We start from the raw sequence: 18,519 nt of genomic DNA, 5'->3' as shown, positions 1-18,519 counted from the left end.
TATTTGTGGGCAGCTTCCTCCCATGTCTGCCTGCAGGGAAAGGCCGATGCTGGGACAGTGATAGCTGTGATTCACAACCTGCATGGGAGGGAAGGGGGGGGGACAGCCAAATGAATAGCAGGGATAAAACCAGACCTTGAAAGAGCAAAAAAACCCAAAAAAAAACAAAAAAAAAAAAAAAGGAGGGATTCTGTTTAACTCTTTATTTTCCATACATTAAATTTACTCAGATAAAAACATTCTAAAAATGTACAATTTTTTTTTTTACTTTTTAACAAAGTATAATAAAACATAAAAATCCCAATACCAGAATACTTGACATTTACAGTTCAAAATCAAATTAGCTGAATATTAAATATTTACAAAACTATTTAAAATATTTATAAAGTTACATGCACAATTTGTAATACTAGAATTGACCGAAGTAAAAGAAATGGCTCAAATGGGAGCAGGAGTTTCCTTCATTCCTCATGGAAAGTTATGTCCAAGAGAAGCTGTTAATCTGCACTTGAAAACACGCAGGATTCGCTTTCTGCATCAGTACCACCACGTCCCTCGTTTGTTTGAGAGCATCCAGGTACTTCCAAGGGGTTCTGACAGCTGATGGAGGGCGGTGGGGGTGCTCAGGGTTCCCAGACTCTCTTGCTGGCGCCGTTAGGTCGGTTTCAGCCCAGATGTGCCTGCACACAGGCATTCCACACTGCTCCAAATCCACAGCTCTGTGCATCCCTGGCCTCCAGCAAACCTTCCTGGATGTGATGACGCTACAGACGGACAGCTAGCCCACACGCAGGGCTTTTGGCTGATGGCACACTGTGGGGAGGAGCGCTGCTATGCCAAATACAGCACCGAGCAGCTCTGGGTCCATTCCCCTCAAAGCCTGCCTGCCAGGAGCAGCGTTAAACCCAATGCGGGGTAATGGTGAGAGCCTAGTGTTAGACCATCATTTCTGGAGGTCTGTTGCTTCCTGTGCTAAGATTTAAGGACCATGGTGTGCAGGCTACTGAAAAGGTTTCACAAGAAGTAAAGCGTGACGTCGTTCGAAGGAAAAAGATGAAGGAAACCTGTGATCCATACCTTGCTTGCTGCAATGAGCCTTCCTTGCTCGCTCTCCTACTGCTCAGCACCAAGCAGGGCATCTGTTCGTGCTTCCCTCAGAGCCTGCAGGCTGAGGAGCTGGCTGGAAATCCCACCCTGCTTCTGATATTCCCATCAAAAGGAAAACACTCCTGGAAACGCATCCCCACCACCCATCCAGCCTCCCTGCACCCCACAGGGCTCAGCCTGGGGCTCCCCTCTGCCTCACACATCCAACTCATTTCTATTCCGCTGTGAAATCTGTGTTGAGAACTAACTGTTGTCATACTTTCAGGACAAAGATAGGAATAAATAGCGTATTTTGAAATGTCTCCATGTACAAAAATAGGTTTGAAGAACGGGTTTCTTTCAGCCAGTGAAGCTGGAACTACTATTCTAAAATGAGCTGCCTTACTTCTCAGGGGGTGGGGAGATGGGTTTGGGCCTTTGAAAAGCAGACGAAGGGTTGTTTGAGGGAGCTGAAGTGCTCTGCTCAGACTTACCAGCTTTGGCTGCTCTTGGTCCAAAGCGGGCAGCGCTGACGAGCAGATCTGCAGCCACAGCTGGCTCTGGTGTAGGGAAAGCTCTATCATTGGTGCCGCTCCATCTGACGCTTCTCTATCACGCTCACGTTGCTTTAAGGTACTCGAGACTTCTGAATTTGAACTTACTCTAAGATCAGACTTCACCATTGCAAAACGTTACCTAAAAGTACACGGAAGCCACTCGAAGAAACTTAACTTCACACAAAGGAAACAACCCCAACGAAAGCTCTGAAGGCAGGAATGAAACAGTTTGCTGGACAGGAGTTCAGTCCTACAGTCCTTCTGTTATGGTTTCAAGTCGGCGATGAGATCAGACAAGACTACATTCCCAGCCTTGGGCGTTGAAACAAAACACAACCAGTACAGAAAACAGATACGCTTCTCCTGTCGATTTTTGCTCTTTTGAGAAGGTGTTGAACACTTGTACGGGTGTGGAGACAGTTTATTTAAACACCGTTCCGGTTTAAAATACTGTTTAAAAAAAAAAAAAAGTGAAAAATAGGTGAAGGTTTGGCTTTCAGCACATGTTCCAGGAGAGACCCCCAAAGCTGTGAATAGTAAACATCGTCAGCAAAAAAAAAACCGTTCCCTTCGGCGTAACGCGGTGCGGCAGATCGCCCCTACCGCTGTCTCAAGCTCATTAAGGCAAAGTAAATTGCATTGTCAGTTTTCATCACTTTTTTAGTGTTGTAGGTCTGAAGGTTGTTAACTGAACGCAGGTGAGCTCAGAATGCAGGCAGAGCCAACAGGAGGGTTTCAGCGGCGAGAGCCGGGCGGAGAGCAACCCCTCCCATGAGTTGTCATTGCATAGGAAGAAGACATCGCCTTTTCTTTGCTTTTGCAACCCAACGTTGATTGTGAGCCCAGCCAAAGTCGGCTGCGCCGCTACAACACGTCCTGGGTGTGAGAAATGCCTCCAAGTGTAAACAAGGCTCTAAGATCTTCCACATGACGGTGTGCAAACATCTCTCTGTCAGAAGCATCAGCCACTGCATAGCGCCGAATTGCTGGGGTGAGCCACGAGGTTTGTAGCTCCCTTCAGTGAGACGGGACCAAAGTGTTTGAAATGAGCAGTTCAGGATTTGTTCGGCTTCCTCTCAAGCCCTAATTTAGATTTATCACCCACAAATTATGTACGCTAAGTAGTGAACACCAAAGCTAGTCATCTACAATCTATTGCAACGAAGGAGGCTGACAGTAAATCCTTCCAAGTCTGGAGAATAATGAAGTTTTACTACCTCTTACACGTTTTGACTTCTACCACTTCTGAATCCCGTAGCAAAAGCCATGGGGTAGGAGTCACAGGGTTGGGTGGTTGGGTTCGTTTGTTTCTTTTCAATATAAAGTAAAGCAAAAGCTTACAAACTCTGCCGCCAGAGTTCTTCTTTAGGATGGTTTAAAATTCATTTACAAAAGCAGAATAATAAGGTTTCTTTGAAAGAGACCTATGTACAGTAACAGGACGTAAAGGTTGTTTCGTGTACTACAGGAACATGTCCTCGAAGCCTTTATGACTCTGCAGTCTCTGGGACTTGGACCCTTGGAAACGAATGAAATTCCACCGCTGGGAACCCAGCGCTGACAGGTAAGACGACGAAGCACAAGTTTGTTTCCAGAAGGAACCCAAACTGCTGCATGTGTTCTTTTGGAAGGGAAAGGAGAGACTGACTGGAGATCGTTATTGTGTCCTTAAGTCTCGTAGCCTGCTGGTGCCAATTGGTAAAGGTCGGAACTTCTTTGCCTCTTGCACTGGTCTCAGAGTGACACCGTCTGCTAGAAGTGCAGAAAGCTCGAAGAGTTTTACATTCTTCTGTAGTGCAATCCTTAAAAATCCCAGAGATTAGTGCCTGATCACTTTTGAAAAAAAGTAGACATTTTACCTAGCCCAGGGGTGCCAAAGTCCTTCTGGCAAACGGCCGCTCCCACCTCCTCCTCCAGCTTCCACCTCACCGTGTAGCTGCCCTGGAGTCAGACCTTTACCTTCAAAAGTCCACGCATGGCAACATTCTCCAGCAAAAATAGCACGCAGGGAGTTGTACTTGCAACAGAAAATGCAGCTGGCCAGCTCCACCATCCATCCAGTACGCATCGTCCTATGACACGGGGTCAGAAGTTCCAACAGCGAGATCCAAGCTCGAATTTGGCAATCAAAAATGGGTTCAGTGCACCCCTAAGCTAGATTTCCTACCTAGTCTAATAAAGTAAAGCACCTTTGGATTAAAAAATACATTAAGCTTAACAGCAACTGGACGTCTCAGTTTTGTAGTTCAGTCTCCTTCTATCTCCATGGCTTACGGTATTTTTCTTGCCAGGTAAAAGATCAGTCTGTGGAGTCAAGGCTTTCGGAGGGAGGAGCGTATTTCAGCCTGAAAGTACCTGGGGGAGAGGAAACAGAAGAATTAGACAACACAAAGCTTTTCACAGTGCTTACACCTCAGAACTTCCCCAAACCACGTCTCCTGGGCCATCTAACACACACTGCAGCCTGACAGCCCACAGCACTGCACTCCAGCTGCAGAAAAGCCTAACAAGCACGTGCCTATGGCTGACAGAAGCCCAAACCAAAGCACGGCTTCACACAGCCAGACTCGCTGCCTCAGATGTAGCTTTAGGGCTGGCAAAGATTAGATTGGGAGAGTTTCAGTGGATATCTGGTTAATGAAATTCAGCCTTGGAAGGCAGCAGATCGCACTTCTGAATGAGCGCTGCTGGAGCCAGTGCCACTTCTGTCCCATCAGCCATTACCAGAAGAGGAGATGCAAGAACCCCACTCAATTTACATGTTAGCACTGCTGAAAATTGCTGCCTCAAAATCAGGCACTTGTTAACTTGTAAATATTTGAGGTCTCATCTGCACTGTACGAAAACAACTGCAGGCACATGCTATAGGCAAGACAGGATGTAAAACACAGCACTTCAATGCTGCTTGCTCCAGTCGTATGTCCCTATGAAATTTTTAAGCTTGTGTCACGTGCAGATGATTCCAAAACAACAAGCTGATCAAAAAAACCAAAGAAAAATGGGGCTGCAGATTGTTCTTGGTAAAGTGACATTTCTCTTAGTTGTTTCCTGCCCAGAATTAAGGATTTAAGGCCTCTCCCAGAGCTGTACCATGTAAGCAGTGCGTCCTACAGAAGAAGCAAAGCAGCAAACTCCAAGGTGGGGCCTTCAAGAGGATTTGAGCAGTAATCCTCCATTTATGTATCTGGCTTGGGAAGAAGGGAAGGAAGCAGCAGATACGTTTAGAACCCCGACTTGCAGGGGAACCTGAATCTACAGCCAGGATTACAGGGATAAGCAGCCACGTTCCTGCTGCAATCTGCCAACAGAACCTCAAAACCAACACCTTCCCTCTTTGTGGGACTCCTCTTAGCCCAGCCCAGCGCTCTGTGCTGAGCCGGGCCCCGCGCCCACCGTTACCTTGTCGATTGAAATCCATCGGAGGCTGTTTGCAGTCCTGAGCTCTGTGCCCACTGGCCCCACAGTTGTAACAGGAGAGATTCCCATTTTTTTTGTGACTCGAACCGTTGCCGTTTCCCATCATTCCCTGTGCCTGATAAACCCCTGCTGTCCCTGCCATAAAGTTCTGCATCGGCGGCACCGCAAACGTCGACTGCCCCGTCATCACGGAGTCCGGAGCGATGCCGCTGTTGTAGGCGGTGTGCACCACGGGGAAGGTGGTGCTGCTGTTGTACTGCTGCGTGTTGATGTAGCCGTTGCTGCACAGGGGGTTGAAGGGCAGAAATGGGAAAGTAAACATGGAAGGTCCTGAAAACGGGTGCTGGAAATAGTTGGCGTAGCTGACGGTCATCCCGCTGGAGCCGCAGTTCCCGCTGCACCCGCAGGAGCTGCACACCATGCAGCCGGGCGGCTGCGGCTGCTGCTGCTGGTGGTGGTGGTGATGGTGGTTCTGGTTGGGCACGGGGATGCTCCCCGCAGACCCGCTGCTGCTGCTGCTACTGCTGCTGCTGCTGCTGCTGCTGCTGTTGCTGTAGAAGTTGTTCTCGGCGACGGATGAGAGTGTGGGGCTGGAGCTGGGCGCGGGGCAGCTGGGCAGGTTGGCCATGGTTGCAAAGGACGTGGAAGGGTGGCTGCTGGATGAGGCCGCGTTGCTGTTTGCGCAGAAGCTGCCTTGCATGGGTGCCACGGGCACGCTGCTCATTGCAGAAAAGGCAACTTTGGTGTTGGCTGTATACAGAGCAGTCCGGGGGTTTATTATTGCAGGGGATACCGTTATTTGCATATTACTGGAGCAGGAAGTCTGCCCAGCAATGGCAGGATCAGTAGGAACAGAGGATGATACCAGGAGCTTGATGGGCGGGCGAGCCACGTGGAAGACCGTGCTGGATGTGACAGTGGCAGCAGTACTCGTCTCTACTATCAGTCCTGGCTGCTGAGCTGTTTTCATCACTCTGTCCAGAGTTGAAGCGTGGACGACTTTGGTTCGAGGCCCAAAGTTAATAGTAGAGGTGGGCGAGCTGTTCTCGGCAGCCCCCGAGAGCACTTGCAAGGGCTGATGGGGAGAAGGTGCAGACATGACGTCCACTACTGTATTCCCAAAACTCTTTTCCATTTTTATGCTGCCTCGAGGTCCAGGAGAGACTTTATTTCTTTCTTCTAAAGATAAAAGTGAATGCATAGACGACGAAAGTAGCTTCATGTCTGCATTGCCACGCTCTGATTTATGCACTGAATTTAGCATCCGAATGGGGGTGATATGAGTAGAGGCCGCTGACATCATTTGCATTGGCAAAGTATGGTGGCCGGACGGATTGGAGCCTGCATCATTTTGCACTGGTAGGACCTGGGCAGTGGGTCTGGCAGAGCTCGAAGTGAAATGGTTCAGTAACATCACCGGCTTCTCCTTTTCAGAACCGTCCAAGTGAATCTCCAAACCTAGGGACAGAAATATCCATAAGCACAGCAGCTTCACAAGACAGAGCAGCTCCACACCAGTCCCCTCCCTGGCTGCGTCTGCTTACGTCTCTCATTCTCCTCGGCGCTGTCTGAGCTCTCCTCCCTCGTCTGGATCCCCATGGGGCTGGAAGAAGAGCTGGAGTACTCGGAGGAGCTGCCCTCCCGGGGCAGAGGATGGGCTGGCTGATCTACGTCCACCCGCAGCTCTGCAGAGGACAACAATGGTAGCACCTCATTGACACCAGCTCTTACAGCTGCCAAAACCAGCTGACTTACAGCAACGCAATACAGAGCTTTACAGAGACAGGCACTGACTAAGCAGCAGCACTCTGGAGGCACAGCGGTGACTGCTTAGTGCAGCTAGCCACTGAAGACAGAGAGGCAACCACTTTCTACTACACTCCACATACACAGGAATCAGAGTGATTGCTTCCTGTTAAGCTGATGGCATTTTGGAAGATGAAGTTCACGACAGACTGGGGGAAAAGCAGTGAAAGAATGGCCGTGTTCAGACCTGGGAGCACAGCTCCGTCCTCCGCTCCTCTTTCTTACCTGCAGCATGGTTGCCACGAATACTCTGGAGAGGCCCCACATGTGTAGTGGGGGGAACCCTTGCCACACCACTGCTGGTAACTGAAGAAGCTGTTGTGGGGTTGAGGCACCGTTTTTCTGATTTTTCTCTATGGGATGATGGAGAAATATGTGAAGACACAAAAACTGGCTAAAGCACATCAACAGATACATCGATTTCTGAATGAAACTGAAGCAGACAAAGCTCACTAAATAATCTGAGAAAGTTAGCCTTTTGCAAAGGGAAACACTTGGCAATGACTTCAGCCCTGACCTCAGCTTCTTACCAGCACTTACTTCGTCCTTGCTGCCATCGTGATTGCAGTTACTTGAGGAAAAAACACGATAAAATGGTGACTACATTCTATCACACACTCTGTAGGCACAGCCCAGACACAGCCATGCACACCAACATCAAAGCAAAGCCAAATGAAATCTAAGGTGGTAAGTCCAAAAACTAAATGAGGACACTTCACGATGTCAGAAACCCAAAAAGTATTGAAGGAAGGTTTATGTACCCAGCAAGCTTGTCTGTTTTCCTCTCTAATATCAGCAGCCCACTAGAGGTGCCTCCCTCCCACACACAGCCTTTGTGTGTACCATCATGGCTGCAGCACGAGGAATTATTTACACACAAATTACTTAATCTGACAAAACAAGAGCAAGTTTCATGGGCATAAAGACTGGTTCATTACTCAGACAGCAAGATATGGCAGAGAAAGCAATCGGGCAGAGAAACAGAAGGGAAGGGAAAGAAGCAGAACAGAAATACCACTGCTCTACGACTCTATGATATCCCTGCAGGTGAGAGGGTGTCTGCTTGTTCAGTAATGCTGAGTCCAGCTGAGGCTATGCACAATCCTCCACCTTCCACTGAAATGATGCTAAGGTTCATAGAATCATAGAATCACCAAGGTTGGAAAAGACCTAAAAGATCATCCAGGTTGTCTAAGGCACAGTTCAAACGGAACTCGCCTAAATATGAAGCGTGCTTTGTACAGCTGCTTTGCTGAATCTGTTATACCACTTAAAAAAAGTCCCATGCATCAGTATGTATCTTTTGCAATTTACTCCAGAAGTGTTCCTGTCCTCAGAAGAGCTGTCATGGTGCATTCATGCTGCAACTGGGTTGCTCACAGGCCCTTTGCATGTGGTTATCCTCATACAACCCTGAGCAGGCAGCAGTAAAGCAGTATGCACAGAATGCTCTGCATCTTCAGAAGCTTTCCCAAGCAACTGATAGTGCTGGAGAGTGAGAGAGGTAAGTGTTACCTACAGGTGGGAATCTGGTAGGCTTACTGTGTGAGAGAACAAACAAGGCCAGGCTGGATGTGGCTCTGGGCAGCCTGGGCTGCAGGTTGGTGACCCTGCACACAGCAGGGGTTGAAATGAGATGGTCGCTGTGGTCCTTTTCAACCCAGGCCATTGTATGATGCTATGAACTTGCATTAAGTCCCTTAGAACCTTAACAAAAGCCTTCCTCTCCACTTACTTCTCCAGCTCCAGTTGGGTCTTGAGTTTCTTCTTTGCTCCCATGGTGAGGGATTCGAACTTATTCAGATCTTCCTCTGTTAGACTCAGGAACTTGTAAAGAGAAAACACAGGGGGAGTTTTACAGCCTTCAATGCTCTCATTTACATTTTCAGTCAAGATGCATCCTCAAAGGTAACTTTAAAGTCGTTTTTAACATATGTTAATTCAAAGAAATTCAAATCTGGTCTTATTATAGAATCTGTGGTGTCAATCAGAAGCGTGGGGGCCTTGAATGAAAGGACTGCTGTAGATTAAATTTAACTGGTGAGTGCTTAGATTAACTATTCACAACAAAGACAAAGTGATCTCTGTAGTTATGAAAATAGAACTCTGTGCTATAAGTGAGTTTCAGGATCTGGTGCTTGTAAAGAAAACAACTTCAGTTTTCCTGTTATGTCATTTAATGCAGAAATCAACAAGCAGTCGTCCCAGCAGCTGGCTTGAAAACACACTCTGCCATTAAGCTGTACAGTGAAATACATAGAATATAAACTCAGTAGTACAGTTTAAATAAAGCATGCATAGGTCCACATGCCTATTTTTAAAACAGGAAAATACCAACACATCAGAATATGCAGAGTTTTGTTTCTTTATTAAAGGAAAGATCCACTCTATTTTCCTCTCCTGCCAAAGAACATCAACCCAGATGCTGCTAACAGTTAAACACGTGCATGTGCAACCATCACAAAACTCTCCTGCTTTAGAGCTGACTCAACCGAAGCCCTTCGTCCACCGGAGGGCGTTCAAAGCCAAAACACAGCAACAGGAGGTGGATTTCATTTAGCAGCTCTACAAAAGGAGCTGGAGAAATGCTGTAGAAGTGCTGACATCTATTCAGTGAAAACGCAGCACGCGTCAGTATTGTTTGTCTGCACACTGATTGGAAAAAGTCTCTGTGTATCTATTCTGACAAAAAGGGATAACCAAATGTTTTGGGGGGAAAAATCAGCCACAAAGCAGAAACAAATATATATATATATATACCCACAGATGTGAGTTACTGAACATGAAAGGGACGACCAGGGGGCCAGAGCACAACTCTCAAAGTCAGCATGCAATCGGATCTCTAAGAATTCAGGAAGGAATCTGAAGCAGCAGCTGCCTCGTAGCCCTGGCCTGGGTGCAAGGCCATTGAAAGTAAGAAGGCTGGATGGGGCTGTGAGCAGCCTGGCCTAGCGGGCGGTGTCCCTGCCTGCAGCAGGGGGGTTGGAACCAAAGGATCTCAAAGGTCCCTTCCAACCCAAACCATTCTGCAATTCTAAGAAGGGGGATTTCATCAAGATGTGACTGCTGAACCAGCGACTGCCACAATTCTAAAGGCAGATGTGTGCAACTCCTCCCTCTGCAGACTCCGTTCCCAACTCAGCACGCTGCCCTACCTTCTCCATGGTGAGTTGCTTGAAGACAGGATAGTATTTGTGCAACCGCAGTTTCCTGAGCCAGTCTAAGATCCCATTTTGCTCCTGTGTCTGAGGGGTCTGTGGGCTGGAAGACATCAACATGGGCGATGCAGCATCCATCTGGCTGCGGTAAGCCAGGGATGAACCGGTGCCTCCTGCATGGGAGCAGTGGGGCAGCGCTACGGGAGCAGCAGCTGAGTGCTGGACGTGGTTCTGAGAAGACTGAATGCCTGCCACTCCACATACAGGCCTGCAAAACAGAACAAGGGCCGAGTCAGCACACCGCATCTACGTCACGTTGAGTTCTGCCACTGCAGTGATGTCAGTTGCTGGGGGAACCTGCACTGTTTGACCCAACTCACACGCCTGTATCTGTGCTGTTCAACAGTACAGCGCAGGGCAAATGAACTGTAACTTCAGAAGGGATTTCATAGAATCATAGAACAGAATCATACCATGGCTAGGGTTGGAGGGGACCTCAAGGATCACGAAGCTCCAACCCCCTGTCACAAGCAGGGCCGCCAACCTCCCCATTTCACAGCAGCCCAGGCTGCCCAGGGCTCCATCCAACCTGGTCTTGAACACCTCCAGGGATGGACGGGGCATCACAGCCTCTCTGGGCAGCTGTTCCAGCACCTCACCACTCTCTGAGCAAAGAACTTCCCTCTGATTTCCTTCCATAATCATAGAAAATATATATATGTTCTATAACCTCTCTGTGACAAAACATATTAAAGCTAAGTGAAAATAGCCTTTTTAATTTGCATTATTAAAAATTGCCCCAGTGTAATTTGTGGAACGGATGGTTTTTGTACAGGTGGAAGTGGTAACATAACCCACAACGTTGGCTCCTTGAAGAGTTCTGCACACAAAATGAAAACTGCCTCTTAAGAGAAAGGTTAGGGCTCTGAGTTTAAACCCTAACAAAAGGCAAGAGTATCTCCTCCCTTCTTTTTCCAAGGCTGACTGAGAAGAGGTCACTTTTTTCCTTCCTCCCACTGGAAGGAAAACTGCAGTACAAGGAAACATTTAAGCATGCTGCAGAGACGTGTCTTCTAGAAGCACTTCAGAAATGAACAGACGACAGCACTGGAAATGCCAGTACCTTACTGGCACTGTCTGTTCTGGGCAGACCACACACTAAAGATAGAACTCCTGGCATTTTTCTCTTCCTTACAATGGTATAGATTCAAATAAATCTCCTAGGGAAGACAGGCAGCTGCCTACAGAATGGGGTTTTACAACCAGAACAGATGCAAACAAAATAAACACTTCACCTTCCAGATGTGCCCAGCGTAGTTCCTACTTTATAAAGGGAGGGGTTGCCAGGATCTGAAAACAAGGAATGGAAGTTAGAAATAGCATTGGGTTAAAAAAAAAAATGCATATTGGTTACAAATTAATTAAGTAATTTATAACTTCATTGAAACTTACTTGAACTCTGAAGTTGCTGTGAAGGGGATGAAGTGCTGAAGAACTTCCTAACATGGTCGTTTTTCACCACATGGGAAGGCAATGGTGCCAAATACCTGCAGGTGGAACAGAAACAAACAGAAGTGCCATTTGACTGTCACTAAGTTGCAGCTGTGTGTCCCATTGCGATGGTAAAGCCCACATGACATCTTGAAAGCGATACTAAGAAACATAAAAACCCTTTCAAGTTAACAACACCTGAAATTCACAGCCAAAGAAGAGGTGAAACACATTTACACTTATCCTTAAAACTTCTTAACCTCATGTAACTGCCCTGTGGTTTTTTTTTCACTGTTCAATGTTTCAGTCAAGGAGAACTCAGGACCACATCCAACTTCTGGGGAGAAAATAAAGCAGTCTCCTAAAACTCTGTGACTGCAGTGCCTTCAGCCAGCAGCACCAGACTCCTCACGGTCACAGAAGCTTTGCTGTGTTTTGTCTAACCAAATCTGCTGTAGATTTGAAGATGTACAAAAAGTCATCAAAACAGAGATCGTTTTGACCATATCTTTGTCACTTCTCAAGTCTGCGAGTAACGGATGAGAGCAGCTACACACAGGATGTCTTTTCTGCCCTGAAAACCCCCAATTTGATTCTGCATTTGTCAGATACGCAGCACACAGAGGAACAGTTATTCTCCTCTCCCAGAGATACAGCCGTTGCTGTGTGAACGCAGACTGCTGCTCTATTAACCTACATTTGTGGAGACTGTTGCTAGCTAAACAGCAGCAGCAGCAGCAGCATGCTTTCTCTCTTACCCTACCGAATTCCTGTCGGTACGCTGTGATTCCCGAAGCACAGAGAGCACTGCTCCAAATGTTAACGCTGTCTGCCATGAAAAATAATCTAGGCATGCACCTGCTGGCTCTGGCCATGGAAAAATATCCACCGTGCCTCTGTCAGTGGTGGATTTCAGTCTTGACTTTGGGGAAATAGAGGTTAGCAGTTAAGGATCGAAGCAAAGCAAAGCAGCATACCTAAGGTCCGATTCCAGGTCCATGTGGTTCCGTTCTAGGTAAAATGAATCTGGACCAGCTAGGCAAGGAATGAATTTCTCCAAGTTTTCTTCTGGATACAGCTGAGACAGCTGGAGGGGGAGGATGACAAACAGGAATTGGAAAACAGACTCGTTACTCACACGTAATTCAAGGCACGGTGAACTATAGGTTGAACATTTGAAGGAATTCAGTCTCTCATCTCAGAAAGGTCACTGAATGATATTACATGAGTGGACAACACATCTCACCCTTTTCAAAGGATGCCTTTACCTTTGAAATAAATTCAGTCACTTCCACGGAAGATTTAGTTACCAACGTCACTGAAGAATCAGACCACAGAACCTGCAGAAATAAAAGGCACCCAGTTCAGTAAGGAGCAGCCAGGGGTTTAAGTCTGGTATCAAAAACTCACTCGCAGGTATCAAATGACTCCCACGGATTGCAAGAAACACTGCAATGCATGACATCAAGAAGGAAAAACTTTCTGAGCCCAAGTAACTCCCAGCCAGTCCTCCCTGCAGCCCAGCTCTGGCTGTTATTGTACTTAACAAGGACTCTGCATTCTTAAAACAGCACTTCATGGTTTACACAGCCACGGCACGCTGCAGACAGAGAGACAGCCTGCTAACGAATGGAAACTTCTTCTTCTGTTATTGTTAAAGAAAACAGCTGGTTTGTGGAATCTGATGCACAATACCGACAACTCATCACAGCCCACGAGTGCCTGTTTGTGATTAATCAGCTCCACATGCCATGCAGAGATGGCAGTGAACCACTCCAACTGCCCCAAACACAAAAACTGCAGCACTGGATGTATAGTTGAGGTTGCTGCTATCCCCACTAGAGCCCAGCATCTTGTCTATGCCCTAGAAAAGGGAACAGCTCACTATCTCTTCCTGTACGCCTTCTGCATTAAGTCTTCACATCTTCACATCCAGAGGTATTTATGGGTTGGTGGATGATCAGTTAAAACGAGCCAAAAGTTGGGGGGTTTTGGCTCAGAGAGGCTCAGATGTTGGCTAGCAGTGTTAGCAAATGGCAGCTCCCTTCTACTCAACGTGCCTGGCACCGGGGGAACCTTCAGCAGGGAAGAAGTTGGGTTTGTGGGGTTTCCAACCAGGAAGCCATCCTCTCACATGACACCAGTCTCAATGACAACTGAAAACATACACACAGTTTTTTCCAGCCATCCCAAGGCAGCCAAAGTGAGGGGAGAGGATTTCAAAACAGATGACATAATGGAGGAATTTCCTCTCAGCAGAGCTGTTACACAGACAAGTAAGGAGGGGGAAGAAAAAGAAAAGAAGAAAGAAAACTCACAGAGTTCTTGGTCTTACAGAACCTTTTCTTTCTTCCTTCCCTTTTTAGATTTTGTAATAAATTATCACCTTTTAGGGACTCGTGAGAAGTTTCAGCCTTCTCTTTCTTTCTAGATTTGCAGTGACCTGATATCTGTTATGGCATATGCTTTGCTAACATGTCATCATCCTCAATGCTTGTAAAACAATAACACGAACCATAAATCTGGGGGAAACAGCAATGCCACACTGAAAACTGTTCTATCTATTGATCTGCTCTTTCCAAGCTGCCAAACTAAACACTTACCCTTGAGGTTTCTAACCAAGCAAGCAGCAATTTATGAGCTCAGCCCAACCAAGGGCTGCTCTTTTAGTTATAAGCTGTGAAGTGAAATGTTTTCACCGATAAAAGAAATCTTGTTGTATTTATGGAAGAATTTACACTAGGAAAAGATGCCTCACAAGAGGCTCGTAAGTAAACTGGAGTCCAGACGATGGCATGGCTCATTAGGATTTAAGGAAACATCCATAACTTTTCTCATATTGATGATATTTAGAACCAGGACGTAGAATCACAGAACAGCCTGGGTTGAAAAGGATCCCAGTAATCACTGTGAGCACACATTGCTGTGTGCAGGGTCACCAGCCACCGGACCGGGCTGCCCAGAGCCACATCCAGCCTGGATGACATGCAGAGGTTAATGCTGCCTACATCACAAGATGTTGGTGCTCAACTCTCGGGTGGCAGTTACAAAGAAAACCTTTTCTTCTTTAGTATAAGTGGTAGATAATTGAAATTCTCCTGTCTGTTCTCCTTCAGGGTTTCCTTTTCTCACCAACTCTTTGGCTCCGCTGCCTCATTAAGCAAACCAAAGACGTTTTCTGGGCTCTGCATTCTGAGGGTTGGAATACATCCCTTGAACTGGATGGGAGAAAGGCACTCTGTCATTCCTCTCACCAGCTCCAGCATCCACCCCTGCTGCTCACGCTGAACAAAATCCCACGTCGGCAGCACAGTGAGCACCCAGCCTCCAAACTGGGCATCCAATTGGGGCAGCCCCCCCAGCAGCCTGTGGCTAACCACCCTCCTGCCAGGGAACTGCTCTCATTTCCACTCTGTCTGGCTTCAGTTTGCAGTCAACAGTTCCTGTTAGGCCTTTTTTTTTCCTGCCATACCAGCGACTCCTTCACCAACAAATATTTTCTTCCCTTGGAGAACACTTTCCGAGGATGCTGGAGTCATCTGGCAGCAGAGCACTTTAAGTCTCCCACTGCATGGCATTTTCCTCAAGCCTTGAGTAATTTCCACAGCTATTTTCTGTACTCTTCAGCTCCCTTTTAAAACCAGCAAAGCCAGAACCATATGCCACAGTCTCACACTCCCTCACTGCTGAATACAGACATCAAGGACCACAAACACAACGAGAAATGACCATTCTGATCTTTTCCCATATACAGCACTGCCCTAAGAGTCCAAATTCACATTCGTCCACATTAAGCCTCAAATTCTTTTTAACTTCTGCACTCCATCCACAGACACAATTTCCTGTAATTGTGGCATGATTCTTTTCCCCATAAACACCCACTCTGCCACTACTGGCTGTGCTGGAATGTCACCTTTTTGCCTGCATCCCACTTAGCAGACAATCTCTGCATCACCTACATATGTTAATCAACAGCAATTTAGGCCTATTTACAAACCATTGTTTTAAAAAACGACTAACATCTATCCCCAGGGAGCTCCCCAGACCAATTCCTGGGACCTAACAATGCCAGCACGTTTCTTTGACTCCTTCTCAAGTATTATCCTCTCTTCTTTCAAAGGAAAAAGCCAGCCCAGCACCACTACTTACCTCAAAGGAATATTCAACGTTTCTTTCGTTCTTCTTGTGTGCCAGTCCCTTTAGTTCCACTTTTTCGACGCTCACTGTGAGAAAGCAGAGATAAGAGGAATGAGGAGGATGTTCCTAAGTGCAAGCAAAAGGGATTACTCCTTTGCTCAGGGTGTGCCTGACAGCCATCAGCCACAGGAGCACCCTGCCACGCTTGGTGAGTGGGGAAGGGGTCCTCGTAGTCGTCCAGAATGGAAAGGCTTCATCCCAACCATCCCTGGACCAGAAGCTAAATGCAAAGTTCTGTGTTTCCTCCTGGCCTTATCGTGGCACCCACTGGCATAGTAAGAACATTACACAGGCACGCCAAGTCTACGGCCTGCAAAAACCTCCACCTCTTTGGGGTGTGCTTCTGAGAGGGGTCTGGTGCTTTGTCTTCACATCACCACTCCTTGGCTGCAGGCTGAAGGGAAACGTCGCCTTCAATGATTGCTATTTAGATAAGCTGTAAGCAAACCCAAGATGCTGGGCTCGATGATCCTTATGTGTCCTTTCCTCCTATGGGTATCCCACAGGGAAAGGGCTGACTAAGAGCAGACCTCCATCTCTGCTGGTGATCTGCAGCCTTCAAGGACACAATCTGGCACATCAGGCAGTCCGAATCCCACCCTCATTTCCCACATAGATCAGAAACCCCACCATACTAAACTTCACCATCACTGTTTATTGATTTCCCATTTCTCCTGGAGTTTCTCCCACCTCTTGACTGCACCCATGGGGATGTGCAGAATTTTGTCTATAAAACGCCAGTTTGCACTGGCTTATAAACTGAAAGGCAATTATACCAAAAGAAAGCCACTGGAATTTGAGCAGCACACGACAGGTCCTTGGAGGGATGCTCACAGAGCAGCTCAAACAAGCAAAACCCAGAGCCCTGATGTTTGGATTCCAGGGAGCTGCACTTTGTGGGCACAATGGGCTGACAGTTGGACCCTATGACAGTGGTCTTTTCCAATCTTGATGACTCTGTGATTCTCAACGTTTTTACACATGTTGAACACTATTTGTACGTTACACCACCTCGATGCCTTCATCACATACATCCTTCTCATTCCTGCTATCACAAGCTGCTCAGCAGAACAGGGGCACAAGTCCTGTAACAGTCCATCACACAACCTGCTCCATCAGCCCCACAGCTCCCATTCCCCACAGCCAAAGCATCCTATCACCAGGATGGAGCTTGATTTCCCCCCACACAAAACCACCGTGACTTGAAGCTGTTATCTTTTCCATTTTAATGTTTTTTGTTGTTGTGCCCTGTCATTTAAAACCATTACAGCCTTGGATTTGGCTGTTTTACAAAACTCCTCTTGCAGTTGTATTCGTTTGCAGCCAACATTTTTAGAACTATCGAGTTTTAAATAGAGCAGCAGATATTTGTGCTAGCCATTAAAATACAAAATTAACATTCCCTTTATGATCCTCAACCCTTCATTCTTCACAGCAGCCCCCAGTTACAATAACCCAAATGCCTAGGCTCATCAGTAAATCAATTCCCAACATTCTGCTTCCTATCTCTTATCCTTGGAGCAGAGACTTGCTCCATTTCAAGCCTTCAGAGCACTCTTCTGAAATGTCCTCAGTGCCACCACGCTGCATGCTGAGCACCATAGGAAGAGCCTATCTGCATGCCAGATCTCAGCAAGCTGCCCAACAGCATGGAGACTGAAGCGTGCACATGGTTCAGAGGTTTTCCTGACCATTTGAGAAAATAAATGTACCTCAGTACACTTATTTAAGAGAATTTCAGGACACCCTTAATCGTGCTCACAGTTGAAATGCAGCAAATGCTGACTGGAATACATACTTGAGGATTAGAATTGGAAAAGACTGGTGGGATGGATGCAGTGCAGGGTATCACCATGCTGTGACACACAGCTCAGCGAGGAGCAAATATGGAACTTGTGCAGACCAGGGCCAAGTGCAGCAATACTGCTGTTTAAGCAACACAGCACTCACCTATGAATATCAAAATGTTATTTCTGCTGTACCACTATTTCTGGGTTAATAACCAACTTACAACTACACAGGGATGTTGCTGTGCTGACAGTTACACGACCTTTCCAGGCTAAAGATCTAGACCTGGTTAATATAACCTGCTGCAAGGGGTTTATCCTCTGGAAAATGATTGCCATGAGGCAAGTGAAGCATTAGGTATACAGCTCTGCACTGACCACAGCGACCCTGCTCTGAATCTTTGAAGATCAAGTCTGCTCTGCAGCACAAATGAACTCCATTGGCCCTAGAAACATCATACAGCTCCACAATAATCCAGATAATTCCTAATGATATGTAAAGTGACCCCACTTCCACAATCAAGCTTTCTAAGATGTTCACTGGGGGAAATGTTTGCTTTACTTTATTTGCTGCTTTTCTTTAGACACAGATGAGAAGTCTTCATGCAGTTACTGACTCTGTGTGTCTGCATCAAGTATGGAAGCTCACATTGAGGCACTATCAGACAGAGGTCAAAGCGAATGTTGCTTCATGATGAAATCCACATCCTTTACTGTTTGTTACAATACAATAGGGATCACATTCCAAGATGCCCTGCCAGTGTAGCTTTAGCAGGCAGTAAGATCAGGCAGCAGCTTCTCAGGTCACGAGGCTTTGTACTGCAGTCACAGAACTTGAAACATAGGACACAAGGAGAAGTTCCATCTGCATCCTCCAGTTTCTACCCCAATACACCCTCTAAGACAAAGCCCTCTCTGCCACTATCTCACATTAACTGCGATGTTTCCAGAATCCTGTGCATTTGCTCAATGCTGTATGGCACTGAGCATCAGGGCTAACAGAGCAGGTCACAGCAGCAG

At 46.8% G+C, this 18,519-nt stretch overlaps 1 protein-coding gene across 1 annotated transcript in view; it reads right to left on the bottom strand.

The window, feature by feature from the left end:
- Window positions 1-188: 188 nt before the first annotated feature.
- The window catches only part of ZCCHC14 (zinc finger CCHC-type containing 14), a 44,142-nt gene continuing 25,811 nt past the window's right edge, over window positions 189-18,519 (bottom strand). Inside the window, exons 3-13 of the mRNA XM_052685643.1 lie at window positions 15,665-15,738; window positions 12,784-12,855; window positions 12,493-12,602; window positions 11,477-11,571; window positions 11,320-11,374; window positions 10,022-10,292; window positions 8,602-8,693; window positions 7,092-7,219; window positions 6,605-6,745; window positions 5,043-6,518; window positions 189-3,998 (exon numbers count right to left, since the gene is read on the bottom strand). Coding sequence (XP_052541603.1) covers window positions 3,943-3,998; window positions 5,043-6,518; window positions 6,605-6,745; window positions 7,092-7,219; window positions 8,602-8,693; window positions 10,022-10,292; window positions 11,320-11,374; window positions 11,477-11,571; window positions 12,493-12,602; window positions 12,784-12,855; window positions 15,665-15,738 — 2,570 coding nt within the window. The 3' untranslated portion in view covers window positions 189-3,942. The remainder of the gene's footprint in view (window positions 3,999-5,042; window positions 6,519-6,604; window positions 6,746-7,091; window positions 7,220-8,601; window positions 8,694-10,021; window positions 10,293-11,319; window positions 11,375-11,476; window positions 11,572-12,492; window positions 12,603-12,783; window positions 12,856-15,664; window positions 15,739-18,519) is intronic.

The sequence above is a fragment of the Tympanuchus pallidicinctus genome, unplaced genomic scaffold (assembly GCF_026119805.1).
Source record: "Tympanuchus pallidicinctus isolate F22 unplaced genomic scaffold, pur_lepc_1.0 scaffold22, whole genome shotgun sequence".
NCBI classification, from domain to species: Eukaryota; Metazoa; Chordata; class Aves; order Galliformes; family Phasianidae; genus Tympanuchus; species Tympanuchus pallidicinctus.
This window is presented reverse-complemented; position numbering and strand designations above follow the sequence as displayed.